Source organism: Penicillium samsonianum (genome assembly GCF_028829775.1).
Source record: "Penicillium samsonianum strain IBT 33392 chromosome Unknown utg000001l_segment0_segment0, whole genome shotgun sequence".
Lineage (NCBI taxonomy): Eukaryota > Fungi > Ascomycota > Eurotiomycetes > Eurotiales > Aspergillaceae > Penicillium > Penicillium samsonianum.
In genome coordinates, this window is record NW_026643259.1 from 3,384,399 (window position 1) to 3,407,639 (window position 23,241).

Here is a 23,241-nt window from a genome sequence, read left to right on the forward strand (position 1 = left end):
ACTGATATATAGGCTTCCTTCCAGGACTCTTTCCACAACCCATTCCTGCTTACCATCGTTCCGCGTGTGCCACGCAGGTGAACCCTGGCGTGTCCGATCGCAAACCGATCTTGCCCGATACCTCCTTTCCACTTGTTGTGCAAAATAATAAAGGGCCACTTCTAACAACCGCCATGGCGCTTTTCGGCGAAGCATCTTTCATACCTATTCGTTTGGCGAATCCAAATGGCTACCCGTACAACTTAAGCGAGTCAGTCAAGACAAATGTCACCTACTGCATCGAACAAATTCCTCTAGGATTTTTTATGATGGATTAACATGCCAATGCTAAGCCACGTGATGCCGTCTGCACACTAAATACTAGAGTCCGGGGGATACATTCCACACCACATGGCCATCGAGTTTCTTCTACTAGAAGCGCGAGAAAGCCCTAGCTATACTCCGGTCGTATAGAGTGGTCTACAGCGATAGTGAGTGGCGTAATATATTATAAGATGACCTGGGTAGTAGTTTGGTTATTATTGACTTAGAGGACGTGAAATAGCTAAAGCGCCCTCGGGCTCTTAAGCCAACCTCTGGCAACACGCGGCGTGGTCATTACGTCGGGGCATGGAAAAGCAGATAAAGGCTCCTATCCAGCTCAATTGCTATCTATATATAACGGCCACCAGACCTATAGACGACTACGTCAGTTGATAGCTAACGTCTACACCTTCAGGTCACGTCATATGCTCGTGATATCTTAGGGGAGGGAAGTATAGCATCGATAGAGGTAACGCCTTATTTTCGCCAAGCAATTCATAGATCGAATAAGGAAACCAAAGCCTTAGGGATCATCTACAAAGACCTTCCGCGTGACAATACTCTTTAGAATTCAGAGCTAGGAGGGGCGTTGATTATCGACTTCATTATAACATCGGCCAAGTTCAAAGCGGCTATAAACAGCGAAAATACAACCGTATCGGATAGAATCAGGAGATATAAAACGTTTACACGTTTTATAAAAGTATGTTTGATTAATTTTGTTCGATCAGCGATTGCATATATAATACATGATAATAATAAAGCGTTCTTACAATAGAGCGAAGGCAAAAAAAGAGAGAACAAATAACTTCACGGATCGTCCGGTCTCAAATTAGTAACCAGATTAGCTGACGCTGCCGAAACGGACGGCCTCAAATTTCTTAAGAAATATTCCTCTTTCCTTTCATTCTATCGACCCTCTGCTTAACTTTTTCGCTTCTTTATATCCCGCTTTGACTTTATCGCTTCCTCTTCGATAACCAGGGACCGCTTGATACTGTAGCTCAATAAGCACCTAGCTACATTGGCTGTTACTCAAGCTATTGTCCACCTCGATTATAGACAGGGCTTGATTTCCAACAACAAGATAATTGACTGCGTCTTGGCCTGTTGGCAGGTTTTGGATCTCCCAGATCAACGATGATATCTCCTCCGGCGTTCCAGAGCGCAGCTTGGCAGCCATTCGGCAAAAGGCGACACGGAAGTTTAACAGATCGGCGGTATGAGCCTTACGTCTCCGATCACGGGCTGGATCACTTAAACCCCTTCTGACTGTTAAGTCGACGCTAGACCCACCTTAGTCCCATTTCGAGATCTTAACGTCATTGAAAGGCTCTCCTCCCACTCCCCCGGATCACGACTCTCGAGCTTACGGAATCGCTGCGCCAGCCGGACGGTCACGTATCCAGCCTCTGCCAAAGCATACTGCTGGCCCAGGCAGATTCGCGGACCACCATTGAAAGGAAGATAGCCCCATCCCGGCTGAATGGAGTCCCACCGCTCAGGCCAGAATTCATTGGAATTGGGCCCGTATAGATCATCTCGTCGATGCATTGAATACACGCTGTATATGACCATGGTGTCTTTGGGAACAAATACCGGTGATTTTGCATCGGGGCCACCGCCGACTGGGAGACATGTATCGATTTTTGCGAGCCTGCCGTTAATTGGCACCACGGGATATAGTCGGAGAGCTATAGTGAGATGTTAACTTTTATACGTGTAGCTACTGGGCATGGGAGAGCAAAAACGGACCCTCATTCAAGCAATATCGGAGAAATTTCATCTGGCGCAGATCTTCATAGCTCGGAAGACGGCCATTGAGTGTCCTGTTGACCTCATCCTGCAGTTTAGTCCATGCCTCTTGGTGTTTGGCTAGCAAAAAAAATAGATTGCTCAGGAGACCGGCGGTGGTGTCTCTACCGGCAATTAGGCCATTGATTAGCTCATCCCGGATTTGACGCCTGTTGTTGGTCTGGCGCACCAGCTCGTCGACGACCCGATACTTTTGTTTCTGTCCAGAGTCACCGGTAGCAATGGGAATTGCGTCTCTCCGTTGCACTGCAGAATCAATGATCCTCTCGGCAAACTGATGACAGATCTTAAAGCTTCGCGTTGCTTTACGATCAAAATGGAGGACACGCAGGGAACCCAACCGGGACCGCATGGTAATTGCCTCCATGGCATAGTTGAACGCCTTCCCAACCTCAAACCCCGACTCGCTATCAGGGTGTGATCTTCTTAGTGTATGAAGGGAATGTCCGAACAAGAACTCCGTCGCAGAGTCCAAGGTATACGAGAAAAAAAGCTCTTGTAGGTCAACCGTGGCACCATTTGGGGGGATGAGGGCGAAAAGGTCTTGTATCTTCTCCTCGAATAGGGTAAGGTCCGATACCTGGGCGCGCGTGAAATTAGGTCGGAGTAGAGCACGAGAACGAGCCCACCGGTCGCCATCCGATGTGAAAATGCCATTCCCGAGGAGTGGCCCTTGTGCGTGAATACGATGTCCAACTGTGAAGTCCTGAAACTGTTGCGAAACGATGGTCTTCACATTCTCAGGCTCGCAGGTGATGATGGCCGGGCGTCCAAGTCGTTTGTCAGCTACGGTGTTGCCGAAACGTTGGAAGGTGCTTTGGTTTGTTTCAAGGATTCGGTGTTGCTTGGCCGTTCGAACGTTGGAGAGAATTCGCCTAAGGTTGCTGAATCTGCCCTTTGAGGGAACCTTAGCTGCTGGTTGACAGCCATGAAGACTTATAAAACGGCGTTGAGTGAGATTGCGTTGGATGAGTCTATATGCACTATGAATAACTAGTGATATCGCAACCCCAACAAGGAAGACGAGATAATTGGGGTATTGCATGGTCTTAACAAGACGATGACAATGACCACACAACGACGGGATCTAGTATGAGGAACCATTAGCCAACATACTATGTTAAGGGGTGCTAGGATTTCCCCTAAGACCAGACAAATTCTCACAAGTCTAGCAGGTTGGTGTCATTGGCCACGTACACTAATAGCCTAGTGTGAAGTGTTTGCAAAGAAACCAAGATATACTAAATCAATTTATGCTTCCCGTGGAGAAAGAATGTCAACCTATGATGCTATTGACCCGCCAATAATCGTATGGCACATTTATGCCTCAATCAGCATCGTACATATGAAATGAAGCAAGGGTTATTTAGTACCCCGTCCGCTTACAGGCCAGGAAATACTCCTTATATTAAATACAAGACGATACAGCCGTTTTCATACAGTAACAGAGTGACTTTGTACTGAGCCTGTACTGACAGCCAAATAGGATTCAGGATGATTCAATTACAATGTGATATGTCGACTGGTTTCAATCGACTTCGTAAAACTCAAACACAATATACCACTTCCACAAAAGTAATTTGAAATAATATAATAACCTGGAGCTAATATTGGGGGGTTCCGAGATTACTATCAACTTAATCCTTCAATCTGCCCTCGCATAGACTGTCAACACATAGTAGGACATTTACCTATAACAAGCAAAGGCAAGGCAAACTCAATCTTTCAAACTAGGTCAGACGGATTTCGGGTTCGAAATTAACAATGTTCTACCGCATAATTAAGGTGTAACATGCTGAGAGCAAGCGCAGGTGTATAGTCTGTTAGGAGACATGATCTTGGGCAAGTGGGAATCGAAAGCCTGAACATCTGCCGGAAATGCATTATCTGGCGTGATTAGTAAAAGCGAAAAGTATTTTTGAGCATGTCGGACATGATCATTCACCGGAGGGCATTCGTGAGATCCTCATCAATGCACAGAAGAAATAGGATCTCTTGATCTCGTTTCGCCATTTAAAACGTCAGGTGGAAGAAACTGACATAGATACTGCCGAAACAAAGACACATCTTGCAATAGCTGGCTGTAGGGCATGAAGAACGGTACCTGCTTTTCTGTAAATGAGGAGGCCTCTGATGTGACCTGCCTGCAGGCTAGATATGGAAATGGGGACGGCACAATGGCGGTCTGGCAAAATAGACAGGTCGAAATCAATGAAGCGAGCACACAAACAACCACTCTCATGGCACATAGTAGAGTGTAAGAGTGGTCCCCGAAGGCGTAGATCGTACTGCTCTTAATGATAAATCATGAATGAAAGAATTTGGCGAGTGGGAGAATTGCTGATTTTTTTTCTAATTTCCGTTATGTAGCTACTAGCAATATAGGTGCCTAGGTGCCTCTGGATGCGGTATAAATGCCGTATGTAGAGTCCTAAACTTCTGCAGGGCCTTGAAGGCTGGAAAGGAAAGGGCGGTCTAGGCTTGGCAATAATCCATTTCTCCTTAGCCCTAGTAGGGCCATACTGCTGAAGCTGAACTCTATTCCTGCCGCAATATGCTAGCCTATCACATTTATTGTATTGTTCAAGTATTTAAGTTTTGTTAGGCCGGGTGTACCCAACAATGGCCTTTACGTGCACATATGATGGGTACCAGGGAATTCGCCACGTGGATGCTGCTGTATCTTAAGAATTATAGTATAAGAATCGCGTACTCATTGTGGCTTACAGATCTCACGCTTTCCAGCCAATTGAACTCTCCATTCGTTAGGCTGCCATTGAACTTCAACCAATTCCGTCTTTTTATATTTTTATCAAATTGTACACTGTCATGGGAGCCTCGAATGAATATAAACCACCAACTCAAGGCATCTTCGCTCTTCTGCCCTCCGCATTGACTCCGTACGCTGAGCTTATGCGACTGCATCGACTGGCCGGATGTTATTTCTACTACTGCCACTATGTTATCGGGCTGAGCTTTGCTGCCTGTGTGGCCCCATCCCCTCCGAAACCATGGCTACTCATCGTCCAGGCCTCATACTTCATGGCCTGGGTATTGATTTTGCGTGGGGCTATGTGCACTTGGAACGACAATGTTGATCACGACCTTGATCGTCAGGTTGCTCGAACTCGGCTGCGACCTATTGCCCGAGGTTCAGTGAGCCCCGTTCAAGGTCATGTCTTCCTTCTACTGCAGCTCGTCGTTGGCGCCATAATACTCCAAGTTCTGCCCACGTCCTGCCTCTTCTACGCAGCCATCACCACATTAGCAGCACTTTTCTATCCGTTTTGCAAACGTGTAACACATTTACCGCAAGTATTTCTGGGCCTTGGCTTCGGCCTAGCTATCTTTATGACCGGCGCAGCCCTCAACGTGGACTTCATTCTACAGCATTCATCCAATGACGGCGATGGCCATCACCGTCTACTCGCAGCTCTGTGTCTCTATGCTGCCAGCGTCCTATACACCGTTATTGTGGATACTCTGTATGCTTACCAAGACATGGAGGATGACATCAAGGCTGGCGTAGGCTCGCTAGCGGTTCGCCTTGGAAGAACTCCGAAATTGGTTTTTTCGTTCATGGCGGCCGCGCAAGTCGTATTTCTAGTCGTTGTTGGTATTCTCAGCCAGTTTTCAGTCATTTACTTTGTGGGATCATGTGGCACAACGGCTCTTGTTCTGGTTTCTATGGTCTCTCTGGTCAATTTGACCGACCCTGCCAGTTGTGCTTGGTGGTTTGGTCCGGGTTCTTGCATTTTAGGGGCTTCGATGGCGATAGGCATGATTGGGGAGTATGCTAAACGACAAGTATCAAGTGCGTACTTATGAGTCAATATTGGCGAGCAAGCATGTTTGCCCTGTGTTTCATACCTCTTCTTTGAGTTCTTCCTATAAGCTCTCTCTCTTATATAGAAAGAATTCATCGTCCTCATACATCTCTTTATGTGCTGTATTAAATATGTGAGTTCTCAAAAGAGATAAGTTAACTTTCAGGATATATTACTCAGGGTCTGCTTTCCCTCAAAACTCGGCGCCTACCAGTATCAATCTGAAAAATATGAAACAATTAATGTAATAACGTAAAGACCCAAGTTACATCCTAATATGCAATTCTGTTGAGATAGCGTACCCACTCGGGTCATGTGCCCTGATAAATCTGAGCCCTAGTGGCATGGAAACAGCATGAAGCGCTTCCTCCTCTCCCTCTCTCTCGTCCGACCGAATATCAATTTATTGGCATACATTCCTCTTCTTCCCCCCTCTAGAAATTTTCATATCGCTGTCTTTCCGCTTGCCTCAAAGCATGTATTTAACAGTCTGATGTTTTCTCTCCTTGCTCCTGTGCCAGTCTAACCTTGACTCTCAGCGGGCACCGATCCCAGACAATGTAGGTGCGTTGCGCTTCCCACTCCTCGTGGTTAGTGAGAAGTTCCATATCGAACTTCCACAACAAACGCGCAAATATCATACGGAGCTCAACCTTGGCAAAGCTAGACCAGATTTAATAAGTGAAAAATTAGTCATCAAACTACAGGTTTTACGCACCTCATCCCAAGACAGTTCCGCGGGCCCACATTAAACGGCTGAAACGCGGCTTTTTTGTCATCCTTGAACTGCTGATTCTCTCCTTCCAGCCATCTTTCTGGCAGGAACTCCTCTGGGCGGGTGAAATTCAGCTCTGACCGATATGACGACCACTGGTGCACTCCGACTTTGGTTCCATTAGGAACCCAGTTTCCATCGATAAAGCAGCCGTGGCTTATGCGTGGAAGGCTCGATGGGATTGCTGGCCAGATTCGCATTGTTTCTTGTAGTACGGCAATCATGTACTTGCAGTTGTTGACCGCTATGATGTTGATGTCCTCTTCTCTTTCGAAGCTCGCTCTCACCTCTTCTTTCAACCGGGCGTATATCTGTGGGTGGGAAAGAACAAAGTAATTGGCGGATGTCAGGACACTGGCAGTAGTTTCGGATCCGGCAATCATGAGTGATCCCACTGTTGAGCGAAGCTGCCCTATTGAGAAGCCTTGGGGTCCACCTAAATGAGGCATTACGAGAGTGAGAAGATCAGGTCGCTTGTCATCAGCACTCGAATCGAGACGGCGGTCCAATGCAGCGATGTTGCTCTGGTGGAATTTCACTGTAGCACTCGGGAATAACACCGGGAATAGCGAACTGATTGTGGTCACGAAGAAAGAGACCTGTTATATCTATCAATGAATGCCTTGTTTGCTTACTGAAGAGCCGGCTGACTTACATATTTAGTGACAACGCGGGAAGTAATGCGTGCTTTTACCATGGGCATAACGAAACCAATCCAGTCGGTCTCCTGCTCAAGCGTGTTGGCACTCTCTCCGAAGGTCAGATCAGTTATGATATCATAGGTTGTAGCGTTCAACAGGAGTGACATATTGGCCTCTCTAGTTCCTGGACCCTCTTTCTGAGTATCAAGGACCCGCTCCCTGAGCCTTACCACCAGTTGGCTGATATGTCGTGTCAAAAGGTTCTCTTGCGCCCTGACACTTCTCTCACTGAAGCCTGAAACCAGCTCGCGCCTCATCCGGGCATGGTCCGTATCACTAGGGGTGTTGGCCATCCCGTTCACACCCCCTGCAGGGCTCGCAGTAATTTCAGGGTGCTTCTTCAGCTGAGGATTCCTGCAAGCGTATATATCATCCCACGCCTGGGCGCTGATGTACGAGAGCTGGTCTGGTGACACTCGGACTACTGGTCCATAGCGGCGATGAAACTCGGCATGCCAGAGATGGGTTGTTCCCTTCATAAGAGCAATTTTGTAAGGAATAAAAGTTGAGGTCCAGATAATTGGGCCAGGGTAACGAGCCAGTGGATGGAAAATTGCGTTGTAAATGGATCGTAGAATCGTGAGGATGAAAACCTAGTTAGTTGCGTCTAATGAGCTTCGATGGCAACACTATTAATCGAATCGAATCGCTTTCACTTACACTTCCTAGAAGCACAAAGCCCATGAACCCCCAGGAAAGACCCAAAAAAACCACAAATGTTTCTTCAAGAGACTTCATATCGAACGTCCAAGAAGCCATTGTCATGCTGGTTTGATTTAGTCCGGGGGTTGCGTTGATGGAAAACTTCCAATTTGAGCACGGGCTAGAATGTGACCTGGCAAGTTTCTGACACGTGCTTTATAGTCGAACAAGCTGAACACCTAATTTCGAAAAATTACAGTCGTAATATGTTTTTGAAAAGGACCCATTCTTGATCACATTTTGCATGGAGTCAAAGCGTTTCTTTTTGCTGTGGGTCCATACAATAGTGACTGATCATATAGATCTTCCCTGGCAATACACAATACATCGTTCTGGTTCCTGTATGCAGCATGGTATTGTGTAATATCTTATCTTTCTGTGAGCTGTGTACAACCAACCAGGAGTCGGCTGCAATGTACTTAATAGGAAGAGATTATCCCTCAGGTTTGCTGTGTGTGCCACGAATCGATACGTTACCGGCGAAAGACTCCTCAAGCATATTTAATCCCTGATTATTGGCCGTCAGTCAATATATCGAATCTTGCAGCGAAACTCGTTAGGATGTCTGACCACTGGCAAAGCACCGTCTTTCCCAACGAGCCAATTTTCAAATTGTTGCTAGAAGCTGCGCGGGAGAACCGACATGTCGCAGTTTCCGATTCTATTCGGGGAGTGAATGCCAGCTATGCTCAGCTCCTGGTCGATATTTGCACCATGCACGAGGAGATTAGAAAGCGGATCCCACAGTCCATGTTTGACGCACGAGGACTGATGCCACTCGAAGCAACGTGCATTTTCATCCTTGGTCCAGCGAGCTATGTTTTTATTTTGGCTTCCTTCACCGCTCTCTCTCTAGGCGGTGCAATTTGTCCACTGGGTAGGTCCAACAAAGGGGCGCTGTCTACTACTAGCATTAACGCATCTCCGTGTGTACAGGTACGGGAGCAAGTCCGTCAGATGCGTACCGACTCTTACAAAAAACGCAATCTTCAATAATCTTAGCAGACCCACTTTACCTAAATCATGCTCTAGAGATCAAAAAATACGCCGATGGGGAAGGGACTGATCTCTATGTAGTACCGACCACCTTCAATATTGCCTCCTCAGAAAGTCCTTTGAACTTCAATGTCGAGATCAATCAGGACTTGGTGGTCGAACAGACTCGGCCTGGGTTATTTATCTCTACTTCTGGCACAACAGGACCCCCTAAGCTGGTCATACATGGACGAGGTGTCTTTGTACCTGGCGCAGGTTACCAGAGTGGTGATGTCTTTTTGTGTCATCGCTCTCCAGTATGGTTTGGTGGGTTGAGGCCGCTCATCTCCGTTGTTCTCGCTCGGGCAAAGCTGAGAATCGTGGCAAGAGATGCGTCCGTTATTTGGGAATCCCTTCGCAGTGACCAAATTACTTTCCTGAGTACAGTCCCGGCCGTTTGGACACAACTTATGGAATACTATCAGAGTCATATCAGCAAGTTAGCGCGCGAACAAGCGGAAACCTACCGGCAAGGAGTTCAAAACTTGCGCAGGGCTATTGTCAGCTCAAGCTCGCTGCTGCCGTCTGTTCAGACATTTTGGGTAGACAAGATGCAAAGGCCACTGATGGTCGTTTATGGGGCAACAGAGCTAGGTGGTGCCGCACTTGTGAGGGCTTCAGCTCCGTTCCCAGACGAAGCGGTGAGCTGCAGTTCTTTTCCTTGTGTTATTGTGGTGGCATACTAATGATCTATTGTGGTAGCGCCGCATTGGGAAGCCGTCGCCTGGGGTTTTAGTGAAGTTGTCGGAAGGAGACCATGGCCAGCTGCTAATCAAGAGTCCATTGGCTTTTCTACGGTATGCTTCGAGGGGATGCCGTATACTCTAGGACTAAATTAACTTCGCTAGATATCATGGGAATCCAGAAGCAACAGAAAATGCTTTTGACAAGGACGGTTACTACAAATCTGACGACTTTGCGCATCGAGAGGGGGATGAATACATACTCGACGGTAGGATGATTGACTGTAAGTGATGGTAGTGCACGTGATAGTTTCTTCATTCTCAACCTATAGGTTCAAAGATGGGTGGGGACCTGACAAACATGACGATACAGATATACGATACTACGGGTATAAGATAATGACCCACGAAGTTGAAGCCCCCATGGCTGTCCTCCCGTATATTTCCGAGGCATGCGTTCTAGCAGTTCCCGTTGCCAATAATGCGTTTACCACAGAAAGAGTTGGAGCTCTTGTGCGCCTTCAATCTTCTCATCTGATACCTTCCAATTCCCCGTGTTGGGATTGTCGTTCGACACTGGAGAGGTTGAGAACAGACCTCTCTAGAGATTTGGCATTCCATATGCTTCCCACCGTGGTTCACCTGCTCCATGATGGTGAACAGATCCCGAGGACAGTGTCTGAGAAGGTCAATAGACGAGAGGTTGTGGAGAAATACTTCAAGCCAGGAAGTTTTAACCTACTGCAGGACGTAAAGGTGTGGGATTTCAAGTGCCAGAATTCTTAGATTCCTATGGTTGGGGAACGTTCTGCATTATGTCCTATAAATACATAGCTTTAGGTCTATAGGAATTCAAACAAAACTTCCTCAGTAAACAAGTCTTTTACAGCAAAAAGTGTGATCTTTGTGCGTTATGTATATGAGCCGCTGAGTAAAATAGTTTCAAAATCAACTCTCTAGATTCGTGGTACTAAAGTAAACCCAGCTCCTATTCTGTACCACCGTGCTGTCTCCATTCCTCTCCTTTAAAATACACAACCCACAGCATTGATGATGACATAGACCATAAACCTGCAATGATCGTTCCTAGCCAGCCAAATCCAATAGTTTGAATAAGGAGCGGTACGATGGCAACAACCCCAGCCCCAGGAAGGAATCCACATAACGACATGGCTGCTCGTGCCATCCCTGGCCGGGTTGCGTTAAGGTCCATGATCAATGCCGCGGCCATGTTGGTTACACCGGCGGCTGCGTTCCCCAGAAAGAATAGCATGATTAGAGGTCCCGACGGATGGACGTTGTACGTCAACACCCAGCTGTACCCCAGAAGAAACAGCGACGCGCAATATATTGCTGGCAAGGCTATTTGCAATCGAACCTTCTCCAGTGGCATCAGAGAAAGCTGTTCCTTCGATTGCTGATTTCGTTCGATATTCACGCCCATCTGGCGACCATGGCGTCTGAAGTTCCAGTCTGCTAGTAATCCCACAGTCCAGCGAGCTGTTATGCTGCCAAAAGCGTATGGGACATAGCATAGGCCAATTTCCAAGGTGTTGAATTGGTATTTCTCTTCCATAAGCATCGGAATACTGATCATCACAGCCGCGATACCCCACTTCATGAGAGAGATGAACAAGATCAGTTGTCCAATCTGCTTATCAAGCAAAATCCTGAGACTGTCAAGGATACTAGGCCTCTTAGAGAACCTTGTTCGCGTCTCCACTTCCGGGGGGCATGTTTGTCGTGGGCGTAGGAGCGGCTGGTTCCACGGCTGAGGAGGGAGACTGCCATTTCCGACGACTGCGCGGCAGGTTTCAGGTTGGAATATGATAATAATAGCGACCATTATGCCTGCCAATATGGCAAGAAACCAAAAGATGCTTCGCCAGCCAAGAAAATGGGTCAGTACTCCACCTAGAACTGGGCCTATAGAGGCTCCAATAGTGGTACCGATGGAGGTATAGGCCATATATTTCCCACGTTCGGATCGGGTGATAACATCCACGACGGTACCCCCAGTGACTGAGGCAACGCCGCTGCTGCCAAGGCTCTGTAAACATCGCAACGTCGTCAGAGCGACGAAGTTAGTTTGACACGCAAGTCCCACGTTCACGCCAATTGAGGCAAGCAGGCAGATTAAAAAGACGGGCCGACGCCCGTATTGGTCTGAGAGGTTCCCGGTCAATAACGGAGTGAGACCCTGTGCGAGCTATTCGACGATTAGCGTTTCATTTTACTTGGCTCGGTGATACAGGCTCGTCGTACCATATAAGAGGTAACAGTCAGATTAATCTTGACTTTGGACACATGCAAGGCCTCCGACAAAGGAATCATGGCTGGGTAATAGAGTCCTCCCGCAAAAAATGCGATCATTCTCATGGATGAAGCAGTGATGATCGTAAAGATCTTCTTTTTCTCGCTCATTACTGTATACATCCGCGTTGGCTCACTTGCTAAACAAGAAGCCATGCCATTTGTTTCAACAGCCGCATCATGGGTAGTAGATGCATTAGTGTCCAACCCAGCACAATTGCTTGTCTTTGTCTGTGGGAACATAATATTGCAACGTATCATTTGCTGGTGTGTGAGCCCAGTTGCCACTCAATTCGGTGAGTATTGCAGAGATACATACCTATACGGTAGTCATTGGGGGATTGATGCCCTCTTACCATCCCATGTGTTGACAAAACAGATCGCTGTCTCGTGCTTATATGGGTCACAAACAAGGGATGAGAAGTAAAATAATGTAGATCACAAGCAAGGGGTGGGATGATATCCCAGGCCAAAAGGTAATCCCTATTGAAGAAGCTTTCTCATAGGCTGAATCTTTGTCTAGATAAAACTGCCATTATGAGCACTACCCGTAACCACTTACCATGCACCACACTTACTCTGGTTGTGTTTTCCCGAAGAATATAAAGCTGTCAAGGAGACCCCAAAGGAGGTGTAAACGGTGGTAATTGCTTCCATTTTACATACGAGTTCTGCTTCAGCCTTTAAAGTAGAGCCAGGGAAAAGTAATAGATGCAAATATTATCCGTTCGTGGTGGATTGTATTAGCTGATCTGTCTGTCAGAATGGGCTGCAAGGGATAATGGCCACCCAAAAGCAGCAGGCGTTTTGGTCACACTTATCAGGGGAAAGAAAAAAGAAAGAAAAAGAAAAAGACATGGAAATGAGAACAAAAGTGCTAATATCATGCCGATCAATCGGCCTAACTCAAGGTTCCGCTGGTGACGGCGTTCTTGGCTCGTACAAAAGTGGTTAATGAGCAACACATGTGAGAAGGCAATGATAGTATTAATGTGTAACGCATTGAATTGAATTAAGGGGGCATAAAAATTCTCGGAGGGACCTCGATTGTCGTGATGAATTGTCTATTTAAAGCTCTTTCAATGGGTATACTGTATATGGTGGGGGAATTGCTTACTGCATGAACCAGCGGTGTATCGGGTCCCTCCTTGGAGTTCCCCTTTTCCATAGTGTACATGAGTCTTTCTCTTAATCAACCCACTTGACTATCCCTCTCCCTCCCTAATTATGGAGATTAAAAACACAAAATTACCAAACGAGCCTGCATTCGTCCATCTTCTCAAAGTCGCTCGGGAAGTTAAAGATGTCATCTTCCATGATCCAACTCATGGGGTCGAGTCGGACTTCGATCAGCTTCTTACCGACATAGTGCGAACCCGAAACTTGCTGCTAGAATCTATTCCAAGCTTGATGTTTGATCAGAGACACATTCTTCGGGGCCAAAACCCATATATCTTTCTTTTGACAGATATGAAGTACGACTACACCGTCGGCGCCCTTGCTATCCTCTCCATCGGGGGTGCATTCATACCATTGCGTACGTTATTTTTAGAAGACTACTAATGCAGTGAGTTGCTAAATTCAGGATTTTATCGACAGCAAACAATGTTATGCCGGAGGAGGTATTAGAGCACATCCGTCGCAGCAAATCCAAAGTCATCCTTGCCAGCGACACTTGCATGTCACTTGTAGAAAACATTCAGAGACATGGATGCCTTCATGACTTGCAGGTGATTTCGTCTCCGATTTGCGTCAAGATTTCCCCCATATTGGACGGAGGTGTAACCTCTATTGGGATTGATGAAAAAGCAATAGTCCCCCTGGAGCGCCCAAGCATGGTACTATTCACATCGGGCACCAGCGGGCCACCAAAAGGTGTTGTGCATACTCGAAAGCTGTTCAATGGCTTCCCTTCTCTCATTGGTCCTGGGGATGTCGTTCTACATCATCAGCACCCAAGTTGGGTTGCCGGTGCATTACCCTTAATCAGACATCCCTTATCAGGGGCACGACTAGAAGTTATATCTTCTGATCCGGCAGTAATATGGAAACGCCTTCACCAAGGGGGAGTAACCATTCTGACAGGTAACCCACGTATTTGGAATGGTCTAATGAGATACTTCAAACGTCACCTCTGCTCTTTACCATCCAAAGAATTGAATCAGTATATCGCCGCAGCTCAAAAAATCCGACTAGCACAAAGTGGTGGGATGGTACCCTCTTCTTCGTTGATGAAGTTTTGGCGAGAGGAAATCGATCTAGCTCTAAGGAACTCCTATGGAGCGACAGAGCTCGGAGGACGAGGGCTGTGTACGTCGCCTGACACGGACGTAGAACTTCAGGTGTGTCCCTTAAGACTTAGAGCCCCTTTGTGAACTTGATATTCCTAATCCCTTCACTTGCTTCTTTTCTTCAACTCCCTCCATTTACTTACTCCATATAACAGTTCTGCATCGGGCGGCCTCGCCGAACTGTAGAAGTTAAGCTCTCGGATGGAGATCATGGAGAGATCCTGATTAAAAACCCGGTTATGTTCTCTCAGTAAGTTATTTCGTTGTTCATCCTCGTGCATTATGCGTTGGCTAATTACTAGATCATACTAGTTACCTGGGTGATGAGTCTGCAACTGAAGCTGCGTTCACCGAAGACAGATTCTTTCGAACGGGGGACATCGCTCGTAAAGTCGGGGAAGATTATGTTCTCGAGGGACGGGGGGAAAGAGACAGTAAGATCTGACTCTCAGCTCTTTGCCCCATCTCAAGCAATTATACTAACACTGTACTCTTTGTCAGTCATAAAAAATGGCACTTATAAAGTTTCTCTGCTGGAGGTAGAGCAGCAGCTGCTCAATCTTCCCTTTATCCAAGAAGGGTGCATCGTATCTGTGATGGATTCCCACAATGTTTCCCGAGTGGCCGCTCTCGTGCGCTTCGAAAAGCCCAACAAATGCCGTGAAATTGAATTCCATCGCCCGGATGAGCCATCGCTGGACTTCATCAGAGACCAGCTGGCGACCAATCTCCCAGTTTATATGTTGCCGACTGCTTTGCGAATCTTACGTGAGGGAGAGTACATACCACAAACTGCAAGTCACAAAGTCATCAAAGCTCAGGCTGTACAGCAATACTTCCAGCTCTCGGATGATTCTGAGCTTTTTAGTAGCGTTGAACTGTGTGATATCGACGCATGCAAACCTACAGTAAGATCCCGGGCTTGGGATGCAGCCGGCAAGTAGTGCCGAGAACATGAAACTATTCGTGATGGGAACCAGAAATGCACATCGTTTAACACCCTGTTGAAGCGACAAAGACTAAATGAGACAGGAAGAAGGTGTCCGTAGATTTTTGCACGATAGATTTACCTACCAAGATAATGTTTAAAATCTATCTGGTCATCCAGCATGACACAGTTTAGGTTTTGCAACCATGGAGCTTAGGGCTTCTCCCACTGCTTGCAAGTGGCAGTGCTCCGCCACATAGCTCCTATAAAAGTAGAACCATAGAATATGAAAGTTTTGTGCCTGATATAATATAGAATCATACCCAGCAGCAAGCTTGTAGTTAAGTACATGAAACATGTACATTATCTACTATATATATATAGATACTTGACAGAGGTCGGCCTGTTCTGGGTTTAGCGCGACCCGCTCTGCGTCAGTTCCTGGCCCTCCCATTCGTTGGTCTGCTCTGTTTGTCGCTTTACCATTGGTTATGGGAAAAACTGCATACGCATCTTCGTTGGCCTATTTGATGGAGAATCTACGATGTGATGATCCAGAGATGGAGAAACAGAGCAGTAGATTCAACTGGGAACAAAAGGGACGGACAGGAAGAGGAGAGAGAGAGAGAGAGAGAGAGCTATCTGGCTATCTACTACTATCGGGATCTGTCCATGTGGGACCTGCTGCCTGAGGCAGAATCAGGCACCCAACACTATTCCAATCTTGCCCATCTTGCCAAATAGTCCTTCTTGGTTTGCATCTATAGAGTATATCGCATGCTGTGCCTTTGTTGAGATGTTGATTTGATATGCTGCCAGCTTTCTTCACTTGTCTTCCAGCATCTTCAGCCTCCTATGGCGCTTCATATATGTCGAATCTCGCCCATCCGATGCCACCCCGTGAACATTCTGCCGCTGATTTGAACTCCCGTCCGTCTACTAAGTGCTGTAGCCGCTGCCATAACATTCGGCCGTTGACTACGTTCATCAACGACAGAAATATCGAGCTTAAAACCTGCCACAGATGCTGTCGTCCCCAACCGCGACAGGTCGAGTGCGAGACTACTTCGTCTGCCACTGCCGGCGATACAGATGATTCTTTGGTCCGCTGCAGTCGGTGCATGTGCTATCTTCCGCGTTCTATGTTTCTATCTGCCGCCGGTAGGCGCTCCAAGATAAGCTTTAATTGCCGAGTGTGTTCTCTATCAGGCCCGCTATTTGAATATACTAACCGCAATAGGAGAGACAACGTGCTGTGCCGATGATATCGATCTATCCGGATACCCCGGCCCTGGCCCAACGCCTAACAAACTCAATAAACACCCCTGCTTTTGCGACTATACCTACGGGTGCCGTTAGTACTGCACAACATGACGTGATACCGGAGGTGGCCCAGACTCACCAGTGCACTTGCTGCGGCGGCATATACCCATTATCAGTTTTCATGGATCAGTCGCGCCGCCCTGAGCCCTTCACCAATTGCGCTACATGCAGACTGGAGATTGGCCGAGTCCCCCCACCAGGCCGCACCGGTATGAAATCATGTTCACGATGTGGTGATCTGCTCCCTCTAGCCCAGTTTATCGACCTAGGGTGATTCTCACCCGCTTGTCACCCCGATTCTCACCCTGTCTATAGCTCACTCACCCTTCTCACTGTTAGGATGGATGCCTTGTTTGCCAGGCTTCAACCAGCTACATAAGTAGCTCTCTGTTTGTTTGTAGAGAAATCAATCCTTCTTCTCTCTCTTTCCGCTCCCAGTAGCTAGATCACTCACCCCTGGTCGCGCGACCGTAAAGCGGCGCTCACCCATTTCTCACCCAGGCGACACCCACCCGACTAATGACTGCACATAAGCCACACGCCGGTGAGTTAGTAGTTGGGTGGGTGACTACCAGCGAATCCTCACTGTTGTATGTTTTTGTATCTTTTTTTGTTGACTATATATCATCTACTTATATAGTATTCGGCATTCCTAACTAATTACGATATCCCTAATATACAAGGAAAGCACTAAAAGTCAAACTAGTGGCCTAATTTTTTTCCAAAATTTAGCCTCCACCACGAGCTCCAACAACCATGTCAAAGCAATACTATCCATGCCAGTCAATTCACAATTGTCCACAGATCAAATGTGATAAGGAATAGGATTACCTAGTAGTATCTTGGTTTATGGAAAATACGGGTTGGAGACAATTATGAAAATCATGACAAGATGTACGCTTCTCCCAAGAACACATCTGCCTCATCCAGAAATTTTAGTTATTGAGCGCCCGCTGTTTGCCGGGAAGTCTGCTCTCTGTTACCCGGGCCTCTTTCCCTCATAGTCTTCATCGTAACAAACATATTGACGGCTCTACGTGAGTCGCACCAAGCCCAATCATGCCGACTGGGCAAAAAAACACAGTATCGCCTAGTGTGAGTTTGAAACACCACATTAGAGCTCTAGATGATGCTTAACTAAAGCAAGAAGAGGTCGTGGGGTGTTCTCGTTCTTACTAGGAGATACCGCTTCCTAGTCCTGCCCTTATTCATTAGGCCTCACCATTCTCACACTTGCCCACTTACTACATGCAGGCATAATTGTTAAAGATGTCCAAGAAGTCCCAGCTAGAGGTTTCTACACAATTGTTACAGATTTCGGTTCTCATATCACTGTATCAACCAAGATGGCAGCAGTTGAGCCGGGGTCAGTCTCAACCTCCTATTGTTGATTGTGTCGCTGAGAGTTTTGGGTAGCGACTGAGTCAATAAGATAATCTTAACGATGTGCAGATCCATGAGCTGGGCGAACGAGGGGTTGAACCCAATGCCACACGTGGTAAAAGTTGGGAGAACGTTTAAACTTAAGATATTATTTTTAGTCCCCACCCCATCCGCGCGCTAGGCCGCCAAGCGCCGCCAAAGTCCAGACTGATGTGCCGGTCGATCACGCTCATCTCTACGACCTCTACTTTCACTCTTTTATAAATGTCACTTAACCGGATTGAATAATCAGTCAACGTGGTCCGAACTTCCATACACCAGCAATGGGCCATTCCGAGGCCAATATTAGCCCAAGGACCGAGATCTCTCCGGCAGTCATCCCAAACCTAGGAGAACCGGACCTGGAACGAAACCCAGAAAAGCCGAAGACATATATACGGCAACTGAGGAACTACACACCCCGCAAGAGCGAGATGTAGTTAACAACACAGCAAAAAAATCACTCTCCTTCAAACTCGCCTTCGCAGGGCTTGCGGCCAGCCTTTTTGTTTTTCAGCTGGATGCAACCTGCCTAGGTATTGCCCTTCCAGTGAGCCATAACACCCTCTATAGTCTGTATCCCACTTGCATCAATGACTAATTTCCACCACTAGACTATAGCTGGCGACCTGAAGGGCTCAAGTTTAGAGTCATTCTGGGCGAATCTGGCTTACACCCTATGTGGACTAGTCACGCAACCAGTATGGGGCCAGTATCTCCAACGCGTTCGGTCGAAAGCCACCTCTATACGTATCTATGTGTCTATTCTCTATCGGTTCCATCGTTTTCGCTATGGCACAAAACATGAATACTATAATTGTCGGACGGGTCCTCCAAGGTCTCGGTGGTGGAGGAATTGACCTTTTGGCGATGGTGATTCTCGCGGATATGACGGCGCTAGAAGAACGCTCGAAATATCTCGGCTTAATGGCCATTCCCTCGGCCATTGGCAATATCATGGGGCCCGTCGTCGGTGCGCTTTTCTCGACATATGCTACATGGAGATGGATTGGATGGATCAATTTACCATTGTTAGGAATTGGCACACCATTAGTGTTTTTCTTCCTCAAACTTCGACCCGTCCCGCTCGATGCAACGCTCTCTAGGAACTTGAACCGCCTCGACTGGATCGGTATGGCGCTTGTCGTTATTGGCATTACAATTTTCGTCGTACCTCTCAGTTGGGCGGGCTCCTTATTTCCATGGGCCTCTTGGCAGACTCTCGTTCCACTGTTATTGGGAGTTGCGGTGCTTGTCACCTTTGCCTTCTACGAGGCGAAGCCCGCGGCACCTATCATTCCTCATCGAATTTTCCACTCCAAGACAGGAAACGTAACGCTGCTAGGAGCCTTCATCCACGGCATGGTTTTAGTATCCCTATTACAGTACTTGCCCTTGCTATACCAAGCCGTGGAGCTCGAGACTGCTATTTCATCAGCTCTCTCCCTGCTGCCCACTGTCATTATAAGCGTCGTAGCCGCAGCCGTCTCAATGATGATGGTCCCATTGTTCGGAGGATACGTATGGATTCTAAGAATTTCATGGGTTGTTCTTACGCTGGGAACCGGCTTGCTGGCCCTCTTCGGCGTAGGGTCCTCGACATCTATGCGTTACGGGCTTCCTATTCTCTGGGGGCAAGGTGTCGCGCTACTACGTCTCAATATTCTTCCCATGCAAGCAAGTGTCAAGAATGTTGACGACACCAGCCTAGCTATTGGACAGTTTCTTGCTATTCGCTTATTTGGAGGCCTTGTTGGCCTTACTATCTCTTCGGCTATTTTTAACAATGTTTTCTCGGCGTCCATTTCTAATACTACCATTCAGCTAACTGGAGCTTTGGCGCCTCTGAAAGACGCCTCCAATGCTGTGAACTTTATTGGCGAGTTAAGATCACTGGAAGTATCTTTTACGACGCTAGATCGGGTTTTGGGAGTCTATCTGAAGTGCTTCCACACAATCTTTTATATAATGACCGGCCTCAGTGCATTGGGCTTGGTGACTTCATTGTTTCTGGATGAGATTGATCTAACGGGGCAGGATCTTGGGAATCAGGGCTTCGAGGAATAGTCACAGTCGGGGGAGAATCATTCTCCCTCGGTATTCACTTGTACACTAATATATAATAGAGATAGTAACTGTAATTGACTTGCGAACAATTTATTCTTACCATTTTCGAGTCATCATGGTGATTTTATTGCCTATAGGCCGCAGCAGTAAGTCCGCATTTATGGGAAGTGAGTGTCAGAAATATGGCTCTGGTGTAATCATTTTCTTCAGCCTCTACAGATTCAACAATGCATGCAGTAGTAGTCAAAGTTGAGGATCCATTTATCAAACATTCATGCTAAATACCAAGCAGACATAGGACAACGGTATTTAAAAAGAAGGCTAATATGATAAGCCTGGCATATGTCAGTCTTAGTTCCCTCAAGATAGCCTGATATCATACCTCTTCACTGTTGTTGCCTGTTCAATGAATTCTCTGCTTTCTTTGGTTTGGCGAGTTGCTAACGCTTCTTGTTTCTTGCTGTTCTTCATATCGAGTAAATGCTGGGTTTCAGAGAGAAGATTGCCCATCTGCGATCGTATGTAGATGTACTTCTCCATCGTCTCATCTAATGTTCGAACAGAGTCGAGACCCTTGGTGGAGGATCCTATTTTCGCCGCCCGCAAATCAAGTTTCAACCGCTGGCATTCACCATCCAATGACGAGATATAGCGAAGAATAGCACTTTTTATCCCTTCTTCATCGATCAGTCCATCGACTGTGTGGTTTTCCTCATCTGAATCCTGTGGATCTTCATTGTGTGTCGTGCCTCGATGGAATAAGCTTTGAAGACTGAGGTCTTCAAGCTGGTCTTTCAATGTCTGCAGACGATCAAACCACGCATTTAAAGCATAAGATCGTATAAGGTGGATAGTCTCTGCTGGGTTTCTGGGTGTACCGGGTTGATTCCCAATGACAATATCTTTGGCAAAGATTTCAACATCTTGAGACGTAGCCCGTCGAGATGCCGTAGATCCTTCAGCGGGTGCATGGTCCTTTTTCTCCCGATTTCGACAGAAATCCTTGAATGATTTGGTAATTTCTTGCTTGGTCAGAGGATCAAGAAAAACATGAGGATCGTTGTCTGTATTGTCTCCATCAAGGTTCGGACAGGGTGGAAATAAAACCAAGACTACCAACATTAGTAAATTACTAGATTTTGCACTCTCTATAATATGTTGCACACAGAGTCATCCATCCATACCTTGTTGAAGTTCGGGATTGAGACTGTCGTTTATGACATGAATGGTAATGTTCTGTAGAATGTCCAGGCCGTTTTGTGAATATCGTTCCCCTTGGTCGCAGAACATACTATCATCCACAAATCGCTCCCGAGCAATGCGACGGTTCAACACTCGGTCTTGTAGCGCCAACACTCTTGCACGTAGGCTTCTTCCAGTAGTCTGTGTTCTGTCGTCCTCGGATTGATATCCTTGCACATATATCGTTCGTGGTACATCCACAGAAAATGTGATTGGTTGACCTTGAAGATGGTAGATAGACTTGACAATCGAGTCCCGAGTCGTGAGATCTTTTGCATGCTCCACATTGGCAATGGAAAGTCGCCCTAGGTGCCCTTTGAGGATTTGTAGATTTTTCTCGTACTCAAAGGTACCAACAGATGAAGGGATCTGTTCGATCTTTGTGTTGCAGAGCTTATAGATACCCGTGCTCTTTTCAATGTCCTTGAATGATGTCCCGATATGGTGGCTGAAGACATTAGGGTCTAAAGAAAGCCCGGTGCCCAACGCCTCCATGCTCAAGCAAGTGATATGTTGTGCACAGATAATGCGAAAGCGCTGGCGATCTTCGGAATCGGTATCCGCGTTGGAAAGATGTGATTCTAGCTCTCTCATGGATTCAGGGTCCGTTCCATCATAGTGGCTATGATCCGTAACTCGATCGTTCTCGCCGATATCCATCACTATCACGGGAGAGGACATAAGAGAAATCTCAGAATGGTACGACAGGCTATGAGGGGTATGTTCAGAAAAACGCCAGATCCGGTCGTATCGGGAATATGTCAACAAATGATCATAAGCGGGAGAGAGCGTTTGCAAATATTGATCGTAAAGCCCCGTGGGGGTACTAGGAAGCCATGCTGAAATAACTTCTCCCAACCTTTGTGCGGTGGGATTCTGAGGCTTTGACCCATTGGGGAATTGAGAATCGGCCATGGAAACGGGGTGTCCAAATTTCGGTCGAGCGAAAGTGCGGGTAGAGGTTGAGAATGAACGGAGGCTCCATTTAAACAAACAACCTTTAGGCCGCGCGCCTAAAGATATAACATTTGGACAGCACACCATGGTGATGATACAAGGTATATGCAGATGTTAAAAGACGGTGTGTTTCAGAAAGTGTTGTATCCAAAGGGCTCGAATCATTGACCAGTTGAAGGGTCAGTGCGGCGGCAGTCGTGTTACTTGGTGCTTTCCACCTGGCTTTTTCCACACCCTATTTATACGGATATCGAATAGACCACGCTTTTTTTGTCACCTACCTTACATCTAAACTGCAGCATTGTGTTATCCCCGGTTGTCAGAATCTGTCAAGATTATGCGGTCCCAACTGAAACCGGAGCTACCTTACAGTGTATATCATTGTTTCTCAGATGCATGTTTGCGGATATAGAGTTTATTTTTCTCTAAATAATTCAAGATAACTTTCCACGGAGGACCTTCGAATGGATTCCTTCCATACGAGATATATAGATCTAATAGTGCCTCAGCTTTACTATTTGTAGAACCAATCCTGTGCATTTCATTTTCTCAAACAAACACAAAATTACTGCTTGAGGGTGGTTATAGTATTTCCTTGTATTCAAAAAGATATAATGAGGATACCTATACTGCTATATAGTTTTGTCAATAATTGATATTTTCAAAGTTTGCCAGTTGTTACTGCGACCAGGGGACGCAACCTTCGAGTTCCGTGGTTTCAACCTGAGGTTAATTGTTGATTAGGTAATACATAACGCCAAGACTCCACCAAGGTTTCGCCGGAGCCGGCAGCCCTAAGTGGATCTTGAAAACCCATCAATCCCATGCAAAAAAAATTTGAAAAGAGCAAAAAAGAA

General features: G+C 46.7%; 8 protein-coding genes across 8 annotated transcripts; 4 read left to right on the plus strand and 4 right to left on the minus strand.

The window, feature by feature from the left end:
* Window positions 1–1,578: 1,578 nt before the first annotated feature.
* N7471_001286 (cytochrome P450) lies at window positions 1,579–3,163 on the minus strand (the record flags this gene model as incomplete). The annotated part of the gene is made up of 2 exons (XM_057274007.1): window positions 1,579–1,997; window positions 2,059–3,163. The coding sequence occupies 2 exons, from the start codon at window positions 3,161–3,163 to the stop codon at window positions 1,579–1,581; spliced, it is 1,524 nt and encodes a 507-aa protein (XP_057142186.1).
* Window positions 3,164–4,947: 1,784 nt separating this feature from the next.
* N7471_001287 (4-hydroxybenzoate octaprenyltransferase) lies at window positions 4,948–5,946 on the plus strand (the record flags this gene model as incomplete). Its single annotated transcript, XM_057274008.1, has 1 exon — window positions 4,948–5,946. One exon carries the CDS (start codon window positions 4,948–4,950, stop codon window positions 5,944–5,946), a length of 999 nt encoding a protein of 332 aa, XP_057142187.1.
* Window positions 5,947–6,427: 481 nt separating this feature from the next.
* N7471_001288 (cytochrome P450) lies at window positions 6,428–8,180 on the minus strand (the record flags this gene model as incomplete). The annotated part of the gene is made up of 4 exons (XM_057274009.1): window positions 6,428–6,608; window positions 6,664–7,319; window positions 7,376–8,014; window positions 8,082–8,180. 4 exons carry the CDS (start codon window positions 8,178–8,180, stop codon window positions 6,428–6,430), a joined length of 1,575 nt encoding a protein of 524 aa, XP_057142188.1.
* Window positions 8,181–8,684: 504 nt separating this feature from the next.
* N7471_001289 (class I adenylate-forming enzyme family protein) lies at window positions 8,685–10,627 on the plus strand (the record flags this gene model as incomplete). The annotated part of the gene is made up of 5 exons (XM_057274010.1): window positions 8,685–9,000; window positions 9,060–9,799; window positions 9,861–9,955; window positions 10,007–10,125; window positions 10,215–10,627. The coding sequence occupies 5 exons, from the start codon at window positions 8,685–8,687 to the stop codon at window positions 10,625–10,627; spliced, it is 1,683 nt and encodes a 560-aa protein (XP_057142189.1).
* A 202-nt stretch (window positions 10,628–10,829) lies between these two features.
* N7471_001290 (putative MFS multidrug transporter) lies at window positions 10,830–12,220 on the minus strand (the record flags this gene model as incomplete). The annotated part of the gene is made up of 2 exons (XM_057274011.1): window positions 10,830–12,050; window positions 12,107–12,220. The coding sequence occupies 2 exons, from the start codon at window positions 12,218–12,220 to the stop codon at window positions 10,830–10,832; spliced, it is 1,335 nt and encodes a 444-aa protein (XP_057142190.1).
* A 1,161-nt stretch (window positions 12,221–13,381) lies between these two features.
* Window positions 13,382–15,389, plus strand: N7471_001291 (class I adenylate-forming enzyme family protein; the record flags this gene model as incomplete). Its single annotated transcript, XM_057274012.1, has 5 exons — window positions 13,382–13,691; window positions 13,754–14,496; window positions 14,601–14,695; window positions 14,758–14,879; window positions 14,971–15,389. 5 exons carry the CDS (start codon window positions 13,382–13,384, stop codon window positions 15,387–15,389), a joined length of 1,689 nt encoding a protein of 562 aa, XP_057142191.1.
* A 3,521-nt stretch (window positions 15,390–18,910) lies between these two features.
* N7471_001292 (MFS-type transporter sphD) lies at window positions 18,911–20,185 on the plus strand (the record flags this gene model as incomplete). The annotated part of the gene is made up of 1 exon (XM_057274013.1): window positions 18,911–20,185. One exon carries the CDS (start codon window positions 18,911–18,913, stop codon window positions 20,183–20,185), a length of 1,275 nt encoding a protein of 424 aa, XP_057142192.1.
* Window positions 20,186–20,545: 360 nt separating this feature from the next.
* Window positions 20,546–22,342, minus strand: N7471_001293 (uncharacterized protein; the record flags this gene model as incomplete). Its single annotated transcript, XM_057274014.1, has 2 exons — window positions 20,546–21,297; window positions 21,370–22,342. The coding sequence occupies 2 exons, from the start codon at window positions 22,340–22,342 to the stop codon at window positions 20,546–20,548; spliced, it is 1,725 nt and encodes a 574-aa protein (XP_057142193.1).
* Window positions 22,343–23,241: the final 899 nt, after the last annotated feature.